General features: G+C 38.5%; 1 protein-coding gene across 1 annotated transcript in view; it reads right to left on the bottom strand.

Annotated features, from left to right (window-relative positions):
• Positions 1-24,313, bottom strand: part of LOC103151791 (ankyrin-3-like) — a 105,891-nt gene that overhangs the window by 53,434 nt on the left and 28,144 nt on the right. The window contains exons 5-23 of the mRNA XM_016681842.1: positions 22,257-22,355; positions 18,200-18,385; positions 17,256-17,279; positions 15,710-15,808; positions 14,713-14,811; positions 14,290-14,388; positions 13,979-14,176; positions 13,243-13,341; positions 11,772-11,870; positions 11,329-11,427; positions 9,885-10,082; positions 9,069-9,167; positions 7,961-8,059; positions 7,150-7,347; positions 6,746-6,844; positions 5,255-5,353; positions 5,068-5,166; positions 4,848-4,943; positions 4,209-4,281 (exon numbers count right to left, since the gene is read on the bottom strand). Coding sequence (XP_016537328.1) covers positions 4,209-4,281; positions 4,848-4,943; positions 5,068-5,166; positions 5,255-5,353; positions 6,746-6,844; positions 7,150-7,347; positions 7,961-8,059; positions 9,069-9,167; positions 9,885-10,082; positions 11,329-11,427; positions 11,772-11,870; positions 13,243-13,341; positions 13,979-14,176; positions 14,290-14,388; positions 14,713-14,811; positions 15,710-15,808; positions 17,256-17,279; positions 18,200-18,385; positions 22,257-22,355 — 2,161 coding nt within the window. The remainder of the gene's footprint in view (positions 1-4,208; positions 4,282-4,847; positions 4,944-5,067; positions 5,167-5,254; positions 5,354-6,745; positions 6,845-7,149; positions 7,348-7,960; positions 8,060-9,068; positions 9,168-9,884; positions 10,083-11,328; positions 11,428-11,771; positions 11,871-13,242; positions 13,342-13,978; positions 14,177-14,289; positions 14,389-14,712; positions 14,812-15,709; positions 15,809-17,255; positions 17,280-18,199; positions 18,386-22,256; positions 22,356-24,313) is intronic.

The raw sequence follows: 24,313 nt of genomic DNA, 5'->3' as shown, positions 1-24,313 counted from the left end.
ACTCGTCTGGCTAAAAATACATATGTGCCAGACTTATTTAGGTGTGCTTTCTGGTGTGTTTTGCTATTACTTGTGACAAGTAATCAAAAATTAATGTCACACTAAAGTACTGTTGAAAGAACAATAACAGTTAGTAATCCTTAGTTGTCTTTATAATGAAAAGATCAGCCAGTGAAGATTTCAGTCACAGAACATGATATATTGATCGGTTCCCATTTGACAAATCAATAGCAGTGCTCTCTTTTAAAGAAAAATGCTTATTATAAATGGTAAAAAAAAAAAAAAAAAATGAAGGTCCATAGCCACACAAAAACGGATATCAAATACAGTAGAGTATTGGAATTAGATATAGAAGATGTTTTTTTTTTATTAAAGTAACTTTTAACTTGGATTTTATATCAAACAAAAATAAATTATATGAATTAAACCAACTTTAGAAAATAAACAAAACCCTAAGCAAATTCTGTTTGTTCTGATTTAGCTCATGGATAGTTTGTGGGCATGCGTGGGTGTGTGTGTGTGTGTGTGTGTGTGTTATTGGATAAGGTAATCACTGCCGCTGCTGGTATGTAAGCATGTGAATATGGCTAGAGTTACACTCCATTTATTTTTAGATCAGAGGTTCAAGATGGACAACAACAACTTGAACACACATTCCTGCATGAGGAAGAAACATGCACAGAGTGCTGCACAGGGGAAAAAAAAAAGAAGCAGTGAAACTACACGCAGAGTTTAGCTGCAACAGTTCAGCTGCAACACTGCAAACTGGTTACTGGAGTTAGTTACAGTGAGGTCAACCTTTTCTTTTTTTGACTTACAAGTATAGGTGATGTTGATATTTCCAACATCCATTTCTGTTCAAAGCACAAGCAGAACCATTTTTGCCTTATTATGTGTGCTGCATTCAAACCTTTTATACCTTCAAGTTTTTTACTCTTAACACATGAATGTCGTTTGATGAGCTTGGTCCTGCAGTCTGTACGATAGGATTCTAAGAAAGACCTGAATTTAGATATTTAGATGTAGATGTGTAGAAATGTGCTGGTATCTCTGTTAAAAAAAAGAGCAAATAGCCTTTAAAATCTTCTCTTATTGCAGTAAGAAAAGTTGTTATTAATCAAGTGCTGGACAAGCATACCGATGACATAAAAGTCATTCAGTCACTTAAAATAGGCTTTTCTACGCTGTAATAAATAGATAAAAATTGCACAGAAAACCTCACATATTTTAAAATAATTTATTCAGTTTAGGAAAACATCAGGTTTTCTCTTTTGTTTTTGTTTTTCATTGGAAAAAAAAATCGCCAGTAGCACAGCTGTGAATGAACTTTTTTAATTTTAATTTTTTTTATTTATTTATTTTAAATTGACCACCCTCCAGGAACATCTAATTACTAATCCATGACTTCCTATTTCCCTCGGGTTTAAATATGACATGACACATATATCCATTTCTTTCAGCCAGCGGCCAACAGGCTGGATGCTGACCCACATTTGTTATTCTCTACACACGGTGCCAAAAACATAAGAAAGGGAAATGAAAGACACCCATAATGGACAACAGCAACTTGTTGTCCATCTTGAACCACCCTTTTAACAGAGCTGTGGTTTGAGTGGCATCCAGTGAAAATCTTACAGAAAACTTTTTTTGGCTGAGCTGAAGAGAGCACGTCATCTTCACCTAGGGAGGCAGGTACAAAATGTGAATAATAGGGACATCTACCAATGTTTTATTTGTTTATTTTGTTAAAAACTGTTGTTTCTTACCTCCGCCCCATCATTTTCCACTTGATAAGCAGATATTTATCAAGGGAGTCAACAAATGTGTCCATGTCTTTGTATTATCTAACTCTCTGTGACAGAAATACAACAACAGGTGATTGCCTGCAGTTAAAATCAAATTAAACTGCAAGGCACAGAGGGCTTTTTCTTTCACCGTCAATAGATTAAACCCACATTTCTCCTGCTTTAGGCCAGTTAGGATTAGCCTATGTGCTAAATGAGATCTTTTTTTTTTTACCTGGTGCAGTTTTAAAAGTTAACTGAAATGTTCTTAGTATTTGGTAGGATTGCCTTTAAACTTGAATCTATTCAACAGGATAATTCCTGGAGTGTTGACACTTGCATATAAATGTTTGAGACTGGATAAAGTTTGAACATTCGAGAGTTCTGACATTAAGAAGCAATAAACAGAACAAGAAGAGCTCATGTGACTTCCTAAAAATGAATATAGACCATTTAATCAAAAACAAGAAAACACCCACAGGGCAAGTGAGCCGAGTCAGGACAAAACCAACTATTGACTGAAAGACCTTCCCTGACTGTTCTGTGGTACCAACGGCTAAGTTCATCTGCTTCTGAGCCACAGTGCGGATCACAGGGGAAGGAACGACATGTACAGCAACACTGCAGCAGCTGTTCCAGTGTTAGCTTTGGCTACAATGCAAGCATCACTGAGAGGCACAGAAAGACAAAGGATCGAGTGTCTGTCTTGACAACACACGGGCCTGAAAAGAAATCTGTTACATGCTCCTCAATAACCATTGTTGGCATAGCAACCAGCAGAAAAGAATTCTCCCTACATTTTAATGTGCAAAAAAAAAAAAAAAAAACTGTGCAGAAGTGTTGCAGCTCAGATTTGTTGTTAAGAACTATGCCACCAATTCATTGTAACCCCCCTCGCCCCCCACCCATAAAAGTGCAAAGTTTTGCTTGTTTTTTCTATCCTGTAATTTTTAAAAAGTTATCTCAATTTATTTTTGATCTTGATCAAAGTTTTTCCCTGGAGTTCGGTTCACATTCGGTCTGGTATGTGAATCATTTTAGGAGGAAAATGTTGGTTTGTTTTTTCCTTGCTAGTAATTTGCACAGCGAAATCTAAATATTATGCAGATTTATGCACACAATCGTTTATTTAAGTGTTTATTTGTGATCATTTTTGATGGTTCTGATTTGCAGAGAAAAATAAAAAATTTAGCTTTCCCTGAAAAGTGCAATATTACATAGACCAATAGAATGGAGATTTATGCAAAAATACTAGTTTATGCACGTGTCATTGCCGACACAATTATGGAGAAGACTGCTGACTTTGCAGCTGTCAGCTGACAGTCATTGACCCACACTACTTGATAACAGCCTTGTCAAACTACAGTAATCTGACTTTCACTTTAGTGCCATAAGAAGCTAATCTGCTCCAGGTAAAAAGCCCCCCGGCACTGTCTTCCCGCCCAGGTAACAAAGAAGCATGTATGATTTGATCACTGACTTTCTGACATGTCAAACAATTCAGCCGGATGATCGTAGAAGCTCTAACACGCCCTGCAAGCCTCACACTAATACAGCATTAAATAAAAAGAAAACTCCTACTCAAAATCCGTAACATCTATTCTGGTTAGTTTGGTTTATAATTATATTTGGGAGCGCTCACAGAGCAATCAGTTTCCATTCCTCAGCTGAGTTTTAAATTTGTAAATGATGACACAGACGTACACAAGATATTGGTTACAACTATTGAATTTCTTGTGTTGAAATAGATTTAAACAAAATACAGTATCAAGAAATTTAAACACCTGAAATATGTCTGTGTTTGTAATAAATAAATGCAACACATGAGTTTCCCCCTAATATTGTAATTTATTGAGATGCACCTGTATTAGCCGAAAAAAAAAAAAAAAAAAAAAAGCTGCCAGACAGCAAAGGTTCAGTTGAAGGATAAGAGACTTTAAAGCACAGACATGCAAGAAGACTAGAAAGAAAAGAAAAATATATAGAGATAAAAATACCTTCTTCCACATCAGAAAAATAGTCGTCTGTGATCATTTCTGGGACATTGGCTTTACAGACTGTGTTCAGATGAAGGAGAGAGGTAGAATAATAATAATAAAAAAATCAACAAAACAAAGAGTTGCAAAAATAATGTGGAGAAATTATATAGATAATGAAATCATCACATTCAAAAACAAAAAGTGATTATGGGTCATTCTGAATGAGTGGATAAATCAGTTTGAAACTACAAATCATCAATAGTCAATGATTGTAACAGAAATCATAAATGACTAAAAAGAAAACAAGAATGAATTTATTAGTACCGGCTCGTTGGGCTTTAGTCCCAGAAAAAAAAAACTAAACTGAATGTGTTATTTTAGCCATTAGCCATCCGAGAGTTGTGGGAAGAAATGGTTTTTCAAAATGGATTATATGAAACCTTACCGTCATCATCAGACATGTCCAGCACCTCGTTCATGGTCTCTGGGACGTTCATCTTGTGCTTCTCTATCACAGTCTGTTGGAGAGAGAAAACAATTGCCTTACATGTCTTTTAAAATCAGGAAAGGTTGCTTTTATAAAGGGGTTGTGGAGTAAGGGACTCATTCTTCACACTGGATGAAGACTTCACTTTACTGGAAGCATCCTTTATAAATAAATACATGTGGACACAACACCCACAAACCTAAAAAAATCAATCCCACACATCACCTAAAGAATACCATATCCACAACCTCAAGTGGTGCTGGCAGCATCATTGTGTGCGCTTATATGTCATCAAGTGCGGTTTTGCCAAAGTAAAACCACAATCAGTGCTAAAGTTTTATGACATGAAACCGTCGTGTTTCTGCTAGAAAACTGAAAAACAAAAGGTTATTTGTTTTATTTTAGCACCTCGGTCAGTGCAGTCATGCACACTGGTTTGATTTAAAAAGGTGCACTGTGGTGTGGGCTTGTTTTAGAATTGTATTTTATTTTTCTGCAGACTATTTCGATCACAATAATAGAACAAAAAAAAAAGCATTGATTTCAGTTAATGGCACTGAAATATAAGGAGATGAAAATTTAGCAGCGGATACAAACCTGAGTGGTTAGAGTCTCCTCTGTGACCACTTTGAGTGTGTCAACTACAGAAATGTAGCCAAGCCTCCTGGCGATGGACAGAGCGCTGTTCCCATTCTAGACAATTCATGCATAAATAAAATCAGACAGTAATGATAATAAGTAACTCTTCTGGTCAAGAAGTGGATTTAATCTAGAGTGAGAAACAGTGAGAGAGTCTAAGTTCTCTGTGCTTTCTTACGGCAGTGAGTTCGTTGGGTGAAGCTCCATGGTGCAGCAGTAAGTTGATGATGTGTGTGTGTCCCTGCTGGGCAGCCTGATGCAGAGGTGTGTATCCGTTCTGCAGAGGGAGGAGTGGAGTTCAGACAAAACGCACAGAATATAAACACGAGCACCAACATGTTTTCACAGTCACTGACAGCGTTTACCTTGGTCTTAGCGTTGACCTTCGCCCGATTCTTCAGCAGGAAGTTCACCATCTTCACGTTGCCATAGTGACAGGCGACGTGAAGAGGGGTGTATCCCAACTGATGACAAAAACACGAGAGCACACGTATTTGTTTTCACTCTTGATATTTACAGCTTTTTCAGTAAATAGAAACATCTGATCGCATCTTTGCAGGACAGAAACCTACGTCTGAAAAGGCACCAAAGTGCTTGTGCAAAACTTTCAAATCACCCTTAGGTTCTTTGCACTTTTCCTTTAAAATGCTAGACTGCATTGTAAGATTTTAAAGTGGACTTGTTTTTGTTTTTTTGTTTGTTTGTTTTTTTTGTTACTGTTGTTGCTATCTAACAAAGTTCAGTCCAGTTCTTCTCCCTTTCACTATATACAAGAAAACACAGTAAAAAAAATGAAGAGAAGGTGTCAAAATATAAAACACCTACAAGGCAAATAAACAATATGTGTCTTTCAAACACAGGTAAGAATCTAGCTAACACACATTATAGGAATTGTGAGTTCAAGAATAGTTTTTTGGGGGAATTACCTCGTTATGACTGAAACAGTTGTCTCTGTCTTTTTTATGTTTGGAAATCATTCAGCTAAAGAAACAGGAACATTGTGTTTCTACAACGGGGTGTTGGTGACAACTTGAATAAAGATAAATCAAAATAGCTTTTATTTTTTTTTGCAGTCTGTCAGTTAGTTCTGGAACATTTTATGTTCGAATGACTCAGAGATCAGAGTTAAGTAGCGTAATAAACAAGCCATGCTCAAAAAATGAACTGAAAAAGGGCGAAAAAACACAGTAGCAGAAAACAATGGAAGAACTTCGCACAGTTTGGAATATAAGAATGCAGTACAATCGGGATACCTGAAATGAAAACACTAAGAAATACCGGACGATTCAATAATTTTTCCACAGAGTTTTATGCAATTTAGAGGAAAAAACAGATATGACAAGAAGCTGACTGACAATGTTAGTCTGGCGCCTCAGGGCTACAGATCTAACCTATAAAACAAGACAACAACAATTACAAGAGTTTCTTTTGAGAACTTAGCTTTGTTTTACTTACAAGGGAAAAAACACACACACACCAGTCTTTAATGTAAAATGAAGTCATGCCTCTTGGCAATGTTTCCCAACTTGTCCATTTTATTTGTTGCAGACTGTATCAAATGTTAGCAGAGACACCCTATGAATATCATGTTCTCAGTGTCTTGCAAAAGTGTGCATACCTCTATAAACTACAAACTCGACTGAAAAGGTCTGCTGGAAGGTGAACCACAAATCTCACCCAAGCCTCTAAAAGGGTTTTCAACAGTTCCGTTCTGTATTTTTGCTTCGTTTATTCCCCCCATTGACTCTGAGAAACTTCCATGTCCCCTTCACGAAACGTACCACAGCATGAAGCAAACCCTACTATGTTTAGCAGTGGAAATGGTGAGCTCAGGGTGAACAAGACTCTCTTATTACCTTGGTCTCGGGATCTATAGTGGCTCCGTGGTTGACTAAAACCTCGGCAACATTGACTTTATCCTCCTGGGCAGCCAGGTGGAGTGGAGTCAGCCCCGACTGAGGAGACAAACCCAGACAATTACACAGTTGGAGTCAGAGGGAAATACAGCTGGTTAGAAACATGATGGCAGGTTAGGACCTCAGGATGATGAGCACTCAGGGGGTATCAAAAACAAATGTCAGAGGAAATAACAGAGTTTCAGGTAAAGACTGTTATTTCTCCAAGTGTAATAACATCCCAGTGTCATGAATACATGTTTACACTCCACTCACACTCCCTCACTGTAAATACGACTCCTAGATTTGCTGTGAGACGGGGAGAAAAAAATCATCGCGTTCTCAGACTTGCGCGTTAGCGTCACCTTGTTGCTGGTGCCAACAGGAGCGTCTCGGGCCAGCAGCAGGGTCACGACGTCCACGTTGCCTTCCTGCGCTGCGAGGTGCAGAGGAGTGATCCCCTGTCGTGTCACCGTGCTGGTGGAGGCGCCGTACTCCAGTAAGGTGGTGGCGATCTCCATCTGGTTCTTCTTGGCTGCGATGTGCAGCGGGGTATAACCGTTCTGACAGCAGAAACAAAGAAAATCAAACGGAGCAAATAAACTAGTCGATAAATGAATCGCTACAAAACAATACGCCGTGATGCGTCTGTAAAGAATGGCATTTATAGTTAATAAGTGTGTACCAAATGAAAACATGAAGGGTAAAAAAGTATTAACAAAAGTGTGTGTGATTTGAACACTCGTTATGTCCAATTTTTATTTATTTATTTATTTTTATGTGTAGAGCTGAAACCAAAAACGTGATTTGACCTAAAAGTAAATTTAACTGAGTTTATATGATAAACAAATATCATGACAGGATGTAAAATGTTGATGCGCCAAAGGAAGAGGGTGTTCACTACACTGGAGGTTGGTTACAAACATCAACTAAAACCATTTCCTAAACAATGGATTAGTCAATACTTAATTCTGTTAGGGTGTGGAGCCTGGCTGATTTCTGGGGCAGCTCTTTCTGGACTGATCCTGCCGGAGTGGAACGGATATCGAATGAGGCCGTGCGGAGCAGAATAACTGCGTGGCTCTAACTAGGTCAGCTCGCTCTGGCACACGGAGCACCGGAGATGCTTTCAGGAACATTCGATTTTAAAACAAACCCCTCCCCGTCGTTTCTTACCTTTGCAGCGGCGTGCGGTGAAGCTCCCTGCTTGAGCAAGAGCAGTGCCACCTTCTGGTTATCATAGTGCGCTGCCACATGCAGTGGAGTTAGTCCACTCTGAGCACACACACACACACACACGCGCACGAAAACATGAGCAAAGGTTAGGTTGTGACAAATAGTAGAGTTAAGCATGATCAAAGCTCACAGATGGGGGAAATACTCCAAAAGTGCTTGATTTTTAAAGACAGTGTCTTGAAAAAGTATTCATAGCCCTGAAATTTCGGGGTATTTTTCGTAAATGAGGAACAGAATGTACTGCATAATATAATGAAACAAATTGTTTACAAATCTAATCGTAAAACAAATCTGAAAAGTTTAACTCTCAAGCCTTATGAGTCAGGTAGAAATTTGAAACATTTGCCAATTGAAACATTCGCAGATGTTTCAATTTCTAGACGAAAATTGCTCAAGCTTGGTCAGATATGATGAAGAGCCATAAAGATTACCAAACGGACTTGCATCTGGACTTTGACTGGACCATTTAAACATACAAATCTAATCTAATCATCTAATCCTTGATCCTCAAAGCTCTGGCTGTATGTTTACAGCTGTTATTCTGTATGTAGGTCTATCTATTCTCTCATCAACCCCAATCGCCTTTCCCTGTAAAAGCTGAAATAAAAAAGCATCCTCACAGCATGAGGTCGCCACCGAATTTAAACATGGGGGTGATGTGTCATGACATTAGTTTCCTGCCACACACAGAGCTTTCAATTTAGGCTGTTTTGGTCTCATCTGACTCAATCATATGCTCTAACCAGTTTGCTAAGTTCCCTATGTGGTTTGAGTGAAACTTTAAACCAGACTTCTTATGGCTCTGTCTAAGCATTAGTCTCCTTCTTTCCACTCGTCCAAAAAGGAGAGATTTGCCAAACACGAAAACGAACCACATTTTAACAGATTACAGTGTCTATTATTTCCCTCCAATTGTACAATTATAACCCTTGTGTTGGTCAATCACATAAAACCTATTAAAATAGACTTCATTTTCAGGTTGTGATGAGACAAAAGATAAGAAGAAAAAAAAAAAAAGAATCTGCAGATGTGTCAAACACGTTGTTACCTTCCCAGCAGCATCAACTGGAGCGTTTTTCTGCAGCAGCAGGTTGGCCACCTCTATCTTTCCATACTTGGCAGCAACATGTAATGGAGTGAAGCCCTTCTGTAGAAAACACAAGGGAATACTGATGTATGTATGTATAAGTCATTTTCAGGATTAAAGTTAGAGAAAGGTTGAATATTGGAGTGTTAAAAATTACAAAGCACAAATGTTTTAGGCGGAGAAACCAATTGTGTCATTCGCCTCATTCTTGAGCTATGAGGTAACGATGCAACTTCAATTTAGACCTTGAACTTTTTCTGTGGGATGTTGGTGTGTGAATGAAACTGGCCTCTTGTTAAATGTATAATATGAACATTTGAACAAGAGTTTTTGTAGAAGACTGCTTTTTTCCCCCCATAGGATCGCTCATGATTTGGAGAATGATCTCATTTGTAAAAAAAAAAAAAAATGAAAAAAAGTGACAACTTGTTCTAACTATAACTTGAAACATCATACTTAGGGGGTTTCCATCCCTGTGCTTCTAAAATAACAAACCGTAAACTGCAACACTGCAGTTAACTGTTGAGAAAACTTTGAACATGCAGAACATGCAGCTGGTCTGGCAACCTGTGATTTCAGTCTGTTTGGTCCAAATCTGCGCAGTAATTGCTGTTCCCTGTCAATCAGACTGCAGTAGCTCCAAATATTGCATAAACATCCCTGTCATGTCCACTGTAGCAGTGATGTGCAACCTATTTTTATCCAGCCCGAAAGCAAAGTGGCAAGACTACAACGGTTGCAGTGTTGATCGACAAACATCTGCAGAACAAGTCTTACCTTTGTGGTAATGCTCAGATTAGCTCCTTGATCGAGTAGAGCTGCAGCCACATCTCTGTGTCCCTCCCTGGCAGCTAGGTGCAGAGGTGTGTACCCGGAGTTGGTCGTGGCGTCCGGACATGCTCCTTTTGTCAGAAGATGCTGCACAATGTCTGGCTTACCCAGACGACTTGAGATGTGCAGCGGAGTTTGGTCGTCCTGCAGCAAAAGTAGAGAGAAACAAAAAATGTATTAATGCAAAAAAGGCACCGTGTCACTTTATTGTTTCTTCATTGTGACGTTAACAGCTGAACTGATTGGTTCATGACCAAACAGTCTCTACCCAAGCAGACAGAGTTGAGCGACGTTCAAGTCAAGAATTGTCTATTTGTTTATGGTAGCATCCAGATATGTCTTGGTATGGTTTTACATTATTCTTTACAGTCCTGTTTGAGTTGATACTGTGTACAAAGCAAGCACCATGTTCCCATTTGCTTTATGTGTCAATAACAGGATGGGATCACTGTAAAGGAAGCCTTTTGTTATTCTAGCATGAGATATGGCTATGAGATAATTTATTACAATAAATTTCTAAAGTTCATGAAACCATTTCACCTTTTGTTTGCTTTGGTCATCATTAGTGTGTCACTTCAGTAAAGAGAACTACAACCTGACTTAAAAACAATGCAACTTCTTGCTTTCGCTTGACTTCGTGGTTTTGCAATTGTGTGGTCTGCTATGTAAATGCATTACAGAAATTAAACGACCTGGACGACTTTGTGGATTTCCCCTTCTGTAAAATGTTTACATGAGTGTGCGACTGTTTTGGATAATGTCTAAAATGCCTGAAAAACATTCTTATCTAGCCAATAAAAGTAGTTTACGCCATTTAAGTAAGTCTTAAAGATCTTTGCAGGAGGTAAATGTGTACAGTGCTGTGCAAGTGCTTCTAATTCTGAGAACAGCTGGAAAAGCAGATCTGCTTCTACAATAGCTCCACCGAGTAACTAAAGTCTTTCTGCATTGAAATACTTTGCTCACTTTTAATTAAGTTATTGTTGATGCATTTAGGACAGAATATACCTGTATTTATGTATATTTAGGGAAATTAAAGAGCAGAGCAAATAGCTCTGCATTTTCTGAGAAGAGAGCCACTTGCATTTCACAGAATCTACTGAAAACTTGTGGTAATTTTAAAGGAGGAAAAGAGAAGAAAAACATAGCAACACACTAATTAGAAAGTCAATTGTAAAACCACCTCGTCATCAGATGTTATTAAAGAGTTCATGAATTCCTTATAAGTCTGCAACTGGAGTTCTCTAGTAAATACGATTAGATTTAAATTTTTACAAAATCCCAATTAATCACTTAATGTGTCTCATTTGTGTTATTAAAATAGTGAAAACGTGTGTAAAACATGAACGAGTAAATAAGATAAATGAAGTCACTAGGAGTGGCAGCCTACTTTAGCCTTGGCATCAACTTGTGCTCCGTTCTGAATCAGATATCGGACCACATCAGACTGTCCGGCCCTCGCTGCCATGTGGAGCGCCGTTTCCCCTCTCTGAAACACATAAACATCCAAAACATAAAAGGCATGCACAACAAGAGTCACTTTTATTCAGTTAAAAAGCCACAGAGAAGAAGAATTCAAAAGGGCAGAAGAACGCAAGGCCACCTTTGATTTCTATGCAGTAAGATGTAAGGCTTTATTTTCTATTTCTGTCAACCTTGCAACAAACAGAACAAGACTAGTTGACATTGATGAGTTAAACTTAAAAAAACAAAAAAAAAACATACAAAATGCATAGTTTATCTTCTTTTATATATCTCATCATCCTTTTAACATTCTTTTGGAGCCAATAAACCTTAGGGGGAAAGACACAATCGAGAACGTTCTGAACTCACCACGTTGTTTGTGTTAGGCGAAGCCCCGTGGTTGATCAGCTGGTGGACGATGTTTTCATGTCCCATAAACGCTGCGACGTGAATCGGCGTCAGACCAGACTGTAGAGAGAGGAATATAGAACAAAAAAAAAGGACAGAAATGACAATCGCCTTATGCATCTTTCGAAACAGCCTTATGAAAATCCCTTTTGAAAATCTTTTGAAAACCCCTTTGGCTGGTTCATATATAATATGAATACATAATTTCTGGAAAATTTAAGCTTACTGGTAAATTAGTGCGAGGTTAAAAAGGAATAAAATTACCTGAATTCTAAAACTGAGGAAGGGGAACAAGTGGAGATTTATTGACTAATAAACATCCTTCTTATTATCTCTAAATTCTGAGAAAATAAATGTAGTGATCAACTGATTGGATATCTGGAAACAAGTTATTTTAAGAGTTTTCTTGATACTAGCAAAAATAAGTTTCTTTGCATACAATGACGGTATAAGAGGCCATAAATTAGATAATTCTTTTACATAAACTATCCACCTGCAGCATGATGGGTTTACCTGGTGGTTGCTTCAACATGCTTTATGATGTTACAAGTTTGATCAATGAAAACAGTCCTTGTTACATAGGTGATTTCTGCTTTGAACAGATAAATAGGCTGATTACAGGAGTTTTTAGCTAAGAGCATTAACATCTAGAAACAAGGAGCTAAGACTGGGTTGCAAACCTCAGCATGGTAAGCTTTTATAACTATCCTACATACAGAAATAAATGTAGACAGTGTCTGCCCAAAATATGTGCAACAAATGAGAGCAAAATGCACAGAACAATAAATGTCCCTCTGTTGTTCTTCATTCTCATTAGTAAGTGAACGATTTGCATCATGTTTTAACTGAAGATGTTTAGTTTCGACTAATTAAAGCAATCTGATCCACTTAGGTCTATCCTTAAAGAGACAGGAGCAATAAAACCCAAGGCTGTCGCTGCCTAAGAACAAGAACAATCTACACCAACACACAGATTGGCAGCCAACTTGGAGACATGTGGAGGCGAGAGGAAGTTGTTGAGCCCCAAGTTTCTAGATTGCATGACGACTACTCACCCCAAACAGCACAATGTGTACGCAAAATATGCACAAACAATAGAGCAAAGTGCGTCGCTTTATGTCTTACCCTTTTTGTTTTATTTTTTCGAGCTACATGTATGTTTCACAGATTTATGAAACACTTAAATGTTCGACAAGGTTATATACTCCAAATAGTTACATTTTGACCAACCAAAGCAGCCTCAGTCACTTTGAAAAGATGTGAGATGATCGCTTTGTGCAACAAAAGCCTTTGTAAGGTTGGCTTTTATAACTCGATACGGCACTGCCGTTACCAGGCACAAAGAGTGCAGATATACAAAAGCTGTTCCTTCAAGAAAAACGACAAATTGTTTCTTTAATCACGCAAATATTCCGCACACACACTCTCTTACCTCTGTGACTGCCTGTATAGACGCCCCGTGCTTCAGAAGGAGCTCCATCACTTTCAGTCTGTTTTTCTTACAGGCGATGTGGAGGGGAGTAAAACCATTCTAAGACATTAAAAAAGGGAAAAGATAAAAAGTGTTCAAAAAGTATGCAAAAAAAAAAACTTCCAGAAAGTCTTTGTGTCTCTCCTTCAAGATCCTTCAGATTTGGAGGAGGATAAATCTTGAATATCAGATAGAAAGCTTAAACAAAGGGAAAACTTTGTCTTTCCTTTAACTTCTTTTTCCCTACTTCTGCCTCTGAACCTGAGAAATATGTTGAAATAATCAAGCCTACCCTGCACCAAAATAGATCCTTTTTCCTACAGCTCACTTTTTTCTCTCCAACTTGTACAGTCTCTCTTCCCTTTCCTCCGTTTCTTTGAGGTTTCTGGCTCAGCCGAATGACTTCATTTTCCAACCCGTTTCTTTTTTCCCTCCTCATTCTCTCCAGTCATAAAGTCCCTGTGCTTTAACCACACCCAGACTTTTCCCATTATAGAGCCCAGATCCTGGTTCTTACGTCAGAATAGAGGTTGGTGATATATTTTCCATCACTCTCTTTGTCCTGTTCTCTGCCCAATCTCCCACATTTAATTATTTCTTTTAAATTGTTCCATAACAAGATTAAATTTTTGTTTTCTCGTCTGTTATGTCACAGAAAAGTCTCCCCCCCATCTTTGATTCAATAATTTCTCCTCACCAGCGCTTTAGCGTTGGGATTGGCCTTCTTGTCCAAAATGACCTTCGCCACCTTGTAGTGACCGCAGTGCGCGGCCACGTGCAGAGCTGTCAGGTAGTCGTTGGTTACGTCGTCCACAGGCACCTCGTGGTGCAGCAGCAGCTGGACACAGTTCAGGTGGTCGCCCTGTGTCGCCATGTGAAGAGGAGACAAGCCGTTCTGGAGAGAGAAGAAGAGGAGAGGTCTCACTCTAATGCGGCAGCAAACTGATAATGTTAGAATGAATTGGAGTAAGTGATGGTGTAAGGGTGGGACAAAAGCTGAAGGTGCACCTTGGTCTTGGACATTAGTGGAGCTCCTCTGTTCAGCAGCATCTCCACCACCTGCTCATGGCCACTTCTGGCTCCGCAGTGTAGAGGAGTCAGGCCATCCTGTAAAAGCAACAACCAGCAGGATCAGCTTTTTCTACTTACTAACGCCATCAAAAGCCTTTTTCAACAACAGAACAGCAATACTAATTGCTAAAATTATTCCACTGACCATCCATCCAGCTCTAGTGTGTAGCACAAGTTACGATAAAGCAGGTTTCATTATGAGAGAAGACAGAGATTGAGCATTGGAGAAAGTGGAGGGAAAATGTAAAAATGGCCACTGTCTACAAATTCTTCAGATTTGTTGACCTCTTTGTTAACCTCCCAGAACACCAGCGTTGTTGAAATGTCACCATGTGTGCGTGTGTGTGTGTGTGCAGGTACCTTGGTCCTCGCATCAATTCTGGCCCCCCTCTCCAGCAGCAGTCGCACCATGTTTGTGTTTCCCCGTTTGGATGCTACATGCAGAGGTGTGATGTCATTCTGCAAAAAAAGATAAGGCTGACAATAAGGCACTCAGTCATTCAGTCCCTCTGATCAACAGTTTTCTCATTGAGATGGTTAGGATCAAAGCAGAAGGACAAGACAGAATTAAGTGAGTGCTACTGGTTACGTTTTTACTTGTAAAAGCCATTTATTTGTTTTGTTAGAGAGCAAAGCTCTCCCTCGGACAGCATTGAAGCTAAATGACTAAACACCGCCCTCTAGAGGAGAATATTTTAACACATCCTTTTAACTTGTTTTTCCCAATAATTTGACAGAATCAAGTGAATATACAGTTGATTTAAATTAAAGAAATAAAAAAAAAACATCTAAGCTTGCAGATGATGTTACGCAAAGAGGAGAAAGCATGAATATTTGAGACTGATTATGAGCACACTTGCATGTCGAGTCTGCTTTATTTATGGTTTTAAAGGTAGCTCTAGATATATACCACTATGCTTTGATCATAAAGTCCTGCTTTAAACTAAAGGAGTTTAAAGCATTGTATAACAAAAATCTACTTTTTTTTTTTTTTTTTTTTGTTTTCCCACTAGTGATCAGAGCATGTTACGGTACAATGCAAATGTATTCGTACCCTTTGAAGTTTTCACATTTAGTTACATTACAGCCACAAACCTTCATGTATTTTATCATGATTTTCAAATATTCCCAATATTTGAAAATCTGAACACTGTTGAAACGCACTGATCTATTGAACATGGAAGGGAGAAAATGGCTACCTTCACAGTGGAAACCACTAGCATTCACCCCTCACCCTCTGGTACAAAATCAAAAGTGATGCAAGTATCTGTGTGTTCCCCCCAACTGAGTGACAAAGCAGCTGCAGAATCAAACAGTGGAGTTGCTGATGGAGTATTTGTTGCACCTTGCCACTTACCCTTGCCTTGAAGTCCACAGCTGCCCCTCTGTTGAGCAGCAGTGTTGCCACATTGATGTTGCCGTAGTGAGACGCGATGTGCAGTGGAGTGAACCCGCTCTGAGAATGATGAGACATAAAAGAGGTGCAAAAAAAAAAAAGAAAAAAGAATTTAAAAGGCAGTGAGAACTAAGCAAAACCTGTTAGGAGACGAGCCAAAAGCAAAGCACAATGAGACAGTATATTTTAGCACTGGCTGGTCAAATGCAGATGAAAGAAAAAAAAAAAAAAGCCCATCAGAGAGCATAGGTCAAACATGCTATCAAACTAGAGTAAAATTCTACTTTTATGGCAAGATTGCTCTCTTTGGCCATTGAACACATCAACGAAATTGAAGGCAAACCAGCACCACAGGACCAGATATGACTCATTTAACTAAGGATTACAACAGTGGAGTTTTCATAAATGTTGAGCGATGAGTTATTATTATTATTATTTTTTTTTTCTTTTTGTTAAATACGAGTCTTATCTTTTTAAAAAATTCTAAGCTTATTCTATACAAACTAATACATCTAAAGCTACAGTTAACTGAAAACTAAGCAATGTAGGTCAGCTTTGCTGTCAAATTTTTTTATTTAAAATTTGTTTCTGTTTGCTGATGACATGCTTTAATCTGACAGGAAATCTGGATTTAATCTGGATTTAATTTAAAAGTGCATGCAGGTAAGCATGCACTTTCACTCAAATCTAGTTATTAGAACCCTGCTTTGAATTAAAAGATTAGCTCTATTCAGAAAACCAAAATGTTTGAACTGAACCCCGGCTTGAATTAAAACTCCTCAGTGCAAATTAATGTTTTATGTTGAACCTTTCAAAGAACCAGACCAAACATGTGACATGATGGTTTTGTATTTTTTTTTTCAGTATGATTACGACTGATTGAAAGAAATTACAACATATTATCAAAATCAACACTTACGACAAATTCAAGTTGTTGTATCGACACGACGAGTTCAATTAAGAAACAGTTGAATTCGAAAATGACACCGTGTAACAAGTAGAGATGGCAATCTGATGATCGCACGCTCAGCAAATCACACCAAACTTAAACCTGACCTGTTTTTGATCAGAATGCCTCACTCCTTTCCTTTTTGTACACGTCTTCTGTTTGCTGATAAGTGCGGCAGGAGCTGAAACAGCTGTCTGACCTTTAATCCTAACCCCCAACTCTCATCTCAAGCCTCAAATTTATGGTCAAACATGGGGCATAAGAGAACTGTGATTTGTGACAAAACACACTTTGTCATTTATGCAGCTTCGGAACTCTACTGGAACACCTAAATGACATCTAAAATAACAAAACGAAACTGTCACTGCATACGTACGAAGCAACATCTAAATGTGATGCGGGCTTTAAAAAAAAAAAAAAAAAACAGGCACAGAGGTGAGGCGCAAAAGCGTTCATGCCAGCATTTAGCATCCATGCCAGCAGACCGAAGGCTTTGCGGTGGAGAGCGTGAATGAGAAATGAAAAGAGGAGGAAGAGGAAGAAGAAAAGAAGATGTACCTCTGTTGTTCTATTCACCATCATCTAGAAGGGAGAAAGGAAGAGGCAGGGGACGGAGGGGTAAGAAAACAGGAACAAATCAAGGGGGGAAAAGGTTGCATAGAAAGAGAGAATGGGGCGGTTAGTGCACCACAACAAGTACAACAGCAACGCCGACATGGTTGCACCAAGCTCTCAGATGGATATGGGGCGATGCGGTTGTAAATAACGAAAATAAATCAACGGGAGTCACAGCAGCACACACAAAAAGAAGATGAACTGAAACTCTGCCTTGTGTTGTCTGCTGTATGTTTCAGCACTGTGCGCACTAGACATGTTTATATAACTTAAGCAGTAAAGACTTCTACCACTTTTTTTTGTTTGTTAACATTTCTTCAGATTGTTAATATTTTAAATACCGGCCTGCAATCTTTGCTTAATAAGCCTGTGATTTTTATTTATTCACAAAACCACAGTCCCCCATTCATTTGCACGGGAATTCAAGTTGCAATGGGGGAATTATATGTTTAAATCTTGTTTCCTACAAGTGAGAGTAACAAAATAAATAAATAAATAAAAATAACACCAGATATAAGTCAAAAGAAATGACCTCACGTGTCCAACACTACTAAAAGAAAACAGGTCTTTTAAAAAATAAAATTAAAATCAAGGATTACTTGCAAACGAAATGTGGAAGTTTTCAGATAATGACTCATTCGGTACATTACTACCGTTAAAGCTGAACATATTGACGGCATCTCTAAATGTAAAACAATGTTTTGTTGCTCTTAAATCTTGCAAATATAAAGCAAAGATCCTCGTTGCAAATATAATGGGTTGATGGGAACGAAGGTTCAGAAGTAAAGGTTTTGTAAGAGGAAACGCGTCATGAATGCCCAAACCCGCTCACTGACACTGAAATAGCACGAGAGAGTTTGTTGCTTCTCAGGGCTAAGAGACCGTACCTTTGACTCAACGTCTGCGTTGTGGTCGTTCTGCAGGAGGAGGGCGGCGGCCTTGGTGTCGTCTTTCCGGGCAGCGATGTGCAGCGCTGGGAGTCGGACCTTCCCCTTGGTGTCGTTTTCCAGTAGGAGGGAAACCACCTGGTCGTGGCCCTGCTGCAGCGCCACCGCCAGTGGAGTAAAACCATCCTGTAAGTCAGCAGAAACAATTCAAGAAGACGTGAGTGACTTCTGTTGAAAGGTGGAAATTGTTGAAAACACATTAAAGAATGCTTTTTTTATTTATTTATTTTTTTTAGTTCTTACTCAATCATATAGCTTATATGAATATCAAAGCATTAGCATTAATTGTGCATGCTGCTGATGGCATATTTAGTAGCTATCCAATAACTATCTAGTTTGTTGGCTTATTAAGTTAGCAACAACAATTTATGCCATTTGTGCAAGTAGCATTTAGTTTACAATAACTTAGCATTTTTTAACATTATAGTAACTGCTAGTGACACCTAAGAACAGCAGTGTTTCCCAACCCTGGTCCTCAAGGCATACTAAGCTGCATGCTTAAGATGTTAAGACTCATACAGTATGGTACAATACAACAAGACGCGATATTTCTTCATTGTCAGAACAAATCTGAACTTTGTCCTGCATCACAGCATTAGTATTTACAGACATTTACACAAAGAAAACGGAATCAAGACCGCTATTGGATAACACACATTTAACCCAAGGGTCAGGATAATAGTTCCATTCATAGAAATGTCATTCAGATCACTAAGTAGCCTGAATTCATTAATATTTATTGACGTTCTCATGGGTCCAACATTGGAGTAAATAGTAAAACAAACAACCTCAACAATTCAGTCAGCCTTTGGGGTCTTCTGATGGAATTCATCATCGCCACAATCAATCTAAATTCTTATCGCAATAGCAAATTTTTCACAAGAATGATGAGCGATTCAATAAATGCCTTCTCCTACCTAGCAGCCAAATTCAGCTCATGTTAGCTAACTAATTGAACATAATGAATAGCTACTGGTGAACAGCTGGAAAGTGGCATCTTGAGCCTTAGTAGCATTTTAGTTCACCTTAAATTAACAATTAGTTTGATATGGAGTTATATCACAAACTGGCAAACCATAAAACAATTGTGCAAGTCGAAAGGTAGATCTGAACTCTGACACAAGCAGGTTGCTAAACAAACAATTGACATCTTCAGAAAGGCTACTGTGGCTTTTTGCTTTTGCAAAACCGTCTTAGTCAGATGTTTATGCCCAACAGATGCAGACACTTGTAGTAAGGATAGCGGGCATGTTAATCTGAAATCATGCAGATGAAATTTGTCTGAAAGCACAAAGCAATCTAATAACCACTTAGCATGTTAGGCAATTCAGTCCTACAGATAAGTGCTTAAATAGTAGTTCAGTGTCTCGCTTTAGAACAAAATCGAAAGGGAATACATCTGCTAATGGATTTCAAATGAGGAGCGGAGACGAACCTGCAAACACACAAACTGAAATGCAACGATTCTCCTATGGGTCACTGGTGAAAATAAAAGATTTCTCCTCACAAGTTTCTGCTTGTGCGACAAATAAATGTATATTTACGCAGGGCGCAGACCCTCAGGACAACACCGACTCGGCATCATTACACACCCAAACATCAAAGACATGCTGCACACAAAACTGAACAGAGGCGAGCATCTGCACAGACACACGTCAGCATGTACACACACATCCACAGCCTGATCCGCAGACACACAGCTCCAAAGTGGCGCACACAGCCACGCCCGAGGGAGCGCAAATATATTCAAACGCATAAATTTAGCCTATTTTGAGGGTTTCAAAAGTGGTGAGATGCACTGCAGGAAACATCTGGTGTTTAATCTGCCTTATTATGGATTCATGTAGCCTATTTAATACCCTAAAAATACCCTGAAAGACAATAAAAGATGTAGAAACAAAGCATGAAAAGGAAGTCGATCTTTATCTTCTTTAAAGATTGCAGTGACTCAGCATTATTTAGTTTTGCTGAAACAGTACCGATTAGATTTAGCCAGAGACGAGATGTTTTGTCATGTAAATGGGACACTAAACTCGGAACAGAAACGCAAACTAAATATTACATTTATAGAAAAAGCAAAAAGAGCACAAAAAAAAAAAAAAGATGCTGGAAAATTTCTAATTTCTCTTGCTCCCCTGAAATATTTGAAACTGAATTTTTAACCACACTGAGATGCCTCACGGAGGCATCAACATAGATGTGTTTGGTTGCATGAATTATTCACTCTGTGTCCCACTGGAGGAGGCTGGAGAAGAAGGTCAGGGGAGGGGAATGGTGGGATGTGTTGGAAGACAGACTGAGGATGAGACAGATGCCGACTAAAAAGTAAACGATTGAGACAAATGAAGGAGGGAAGAGGAGGGAAACATGGGATGAGGTGCGATGGAGCGGTTTGTGGAAATGTCAAGGACAAAGCTCTGAAAATACGACATTGGATTTCCAAAAAAGGATAGTTTAAAATGTGTCCAGACAACAGAAGGGTAGATCTTCATCACGGAAGATTCCAACAACATTGTTTTTGTAAAAAATAAAAAAAATAAAAGATGCAGACCTTTCACATCTATCAATCGGCAGCTACATGTTGTACTGTAAAGAGGTAGCAAATCTGATGAAAAGGACAAAATAAATTGACAGATGCTTTAGGAGTAAGCACTGGAGCAGGATAAATATTTGTTCTTCTGCCAAATATGGCCCCAGAAACAAAAGGCCTCTAGTTAATGCAGCAGTTCCTCCATATCAGGCAAAGACTGCAAACAACAAAAACGTCTCAGTTTAAAATTAGAAAATTCTTTCATCTGGTGCTTGTGTGCAATTTATTTAACCAGCTTATGGTTTGCAGAGAAAGGTAGCAAAGGTACAGAATATGACCTAATTTTTACTGCAGTTAAAGATTTTCAACAAAATGAAAATGAAAATTGAAATGAAATGAAATTTGAAAATGTTTAATTTGCTATCCCAGCCAACATAAACATGCATCAAACAAGACTATGATTGTTTTTATTTTTTTTGTAATATATATGAATAAAAATGTATGTTTACTCAAACATTGTAATGTAATGTAATACTTACATAGTTTGATGATAAACAAGTTAATTACACTTCTAAATGTTACATTAAAGTCATGCAAGTTAAAATGTTTTGTTTGTTTTCAAGTTTAACCCTCTTCTTCTCGGATCCTCACCGATGCTCAATAGGATCAAATAACCCTGCTGTAAAACATTCAGTATAAGTTGATTAATGTTATTTTTCATGCTTGCAGGAGTTATACATTTTAAAAGTGAAATGTTGTTTGCTGCTTGGGCTGAAATTATTGAATCTTTGAGTAATCAATCAAGTTATTATTTCTTACGATGGGCAACTAAGACTGTTTCGGATGTTCAGGGATGTTTATTTCTTATGTGTATATGTTTACATCAAATTTTTGGAAAATAAATAAATAGTAAAAATAAATAAATACTAAGTGATAATAATCAGACCTACTGCTTGCTGGTGGCTACCAGTCGCTAGTAAACATCATCTGTGTCCCAATAGGGCAGTGTGTTTGTCATAGTCATGCAAAGATGCCAGCTTTTTGTCAGGCTGCAGATGGCTCACTCACAGCGCTCTGCTTGCTCACGTCAGCCACACAACGTCACTGATTTCTCCCCGTACAGGCAGCTGAAGCGAGCCAAGGTCACTCTTATCAAACGTCATCGTCACACTGTGTTCATCATTTCTCCTTTTACTCATTAATCTCCCCGAAACCCTTATTCTTATTCCGAATCATAATTTCCAACATCTCCTAAATGACCCACTAGTCAATGGCATCCGTTTGCCAGAGACACTTTTTTTGCGATAATGTTTAGAGTTTAATTCCAGGCGAGTTAATTCGGTGATGGGGCAACGTGTAGTTGCTAGAGATGGGTGAAGAGTTGTGTGGGTGCATGCAAACATGTTTTATAAGTACTTTTATTGCCTGCACTTGTGTGTGTGTGTGTGTGTGTGTTCTTCTTCTTACCTCTGTAGCGATGCTCTGACTGGAGCCGTTGTCGAGTAAGAACTGCACCACTTCCATGTGATTCTCCTGCGCTGCCATGTACAGTGGAGTAAAGCCATTCTGGGAACAAAAGCACAAAATAATCCTGTTTTACAGAAACAATGACATCAGATACAAACCAGATTCTCAATCTAAGCACGTTTGACTCACAGCCCCGTAACATTAATGCACCTGAATATTAGAAAGAGTACAAAATACAAAACAATCCATGTGTTTAAGTCTATTGGTGTAACTTTGAAGGGTCTTTGTTTTCCTTCAAGCAAAAGTTGTGCATGCTTCAGAACTTCAGTGCTTTTTGAAGCCGTTTATTTCCAAGATGCAGCCTGACAATTGTTTTGTTTTTTCTCATAGAAAGTGTCGCTGTTTTGTAGTCAGCCGTTTCTTTTTTTTTTTCTGATTGAAGTTTTAAGTATTACTGTCTTTGACTGTGTGATATTGTTTGTTTGTTTGTTTGTTTTTTGTCTCTTTCCAATCTTCTCAATCTTGTAACTCAGTTACAGTAAATTGTTGCTCAAACTCAGCCAGCGAATAAGTTTTGTATGAACTGCTACATACAGGTGGATCTTCTCTACTGTCATCACACAAGCAGTTTCTTTTCAGGCGACATCAAGATCCTGAATGTCCTCAAAGGGCTGGTCGTGGCGGAACGTCTTCATGAAACTACCTATTAGACTGTAAAAATATTGTAGCTTTCTGTACTTCTTTTAACATCTATTCACATTGATGTAATGTGGCATTTTATTGGACTGCTAAAATAATATTTAAGCAGACCACTGCTATCGCGAGCGCCGAGTTTGACACACACGCACCAAAACTTAAAGTTCACATCAATCCACGCTGCAGGCAGCAACTGTGCTTACATTCCAGTGTCACTGTCTCATTTTCATTTTGAAAAAGGTTTAAACACCCTTTGCTTGATCTCCGTATATAAATTGAATAAAGCACTATGTCTAAGAGTTGATCGCCCACATCCCACCCAGAAACAGCAAAAGCTGGCTGTTTTTTTTTTTTGTTTTTTTTTAAAGCAGAGAGAACTGCAGTAGCCCTCTCGTGATGTGCATACTGTCGCCTCCACACATACCTCACACCTGATAGCGGTGGAGATAAAACCTGACCTGCTGCCGGGGTTACTGTGGAGTATGTGTTTGTTTTTGAGAGGCTGCTACTTGACACTTTAAAAGAAGTGCACATCACCAAACACATCGCTCAATAGTCGGCCTTTTGTTGCTATTTCGACTTGTTTTCTTTTTTAAAATTTGCAAAAATTTTAAGAGGAGAAATGATTGCTAACAGCCAGACTTTTCTGTAAACTTTCAAAGTGGCCTTGATCGATGTGTCTTTCCTTTTCTTTCATTTTAGTCTAGAATGTGCATGAAAGCACATGTTGTTCCAAAAGCAACAACAGAACAGCTCTTCAATGGAGAAATACTTTTTTTATTAACAATCTAACATTAAGGGGTTAACAAGACACATAACTTGCTATAGGTTTCATGTGTACAGTTATGTTTTTCAATAATAATCTGGAGGATTTCACTGTATTATTCCACGTTTTTATTTTTATGGAGGTAAATATCTACAGCAATCAAACTCCTAATTTTCCTGGCTGAATATTTGTTCAAAGAGATTTTATGTTGGGTCTAAATCAATCGGCTGTACATTGCTGTGAATTCAGGACTCCTGCAAGATAATGTCTGATGGATTAAGAGAAATCCTGCAGCCGCAGCACTGCAGCGGAGCCAGAATTGAACGAACTGTTTGAAACGAGCGTTAAAAGGGCCACAAAGATTTCCTGCAAGGCAAGCATCTCAGTGTTTGAACTAGGCTTGATTGTGTTCATCAATCACGCAAAAAGATTCTCATGTAGATCAACAGAATCACTTCCACTAGCATTTAGTCAACAGACACAAATTAATGGGCGTGATAATAGGACATAAAAATGACTAAGCTCCACACACTTCTGGGTTTTTATTTATTTACTCTCAACTGCTCAGCATGTTCAGCTTTTGGTACTGATCCAT

Source organism: Poecilia formosa, unplaced genomic scaffold (assembly GCF_000485575.1).
Source record: "Poecilia formosa unplaced genomic scaffold, Poecilia_formosa-5.1.2 Scaffold7, whole genome shotgun sequence".
Classification (NCBI taxonomy): Eukaryota; Metazoa; Chordata; class Actinopteri; order Cyprinodontiformes; family Poeciliidae; genus Poecilia; species Poecilia formosa.
This window is presented reverse-complemented; position numbering and strand designations above follow the sequence as displayed.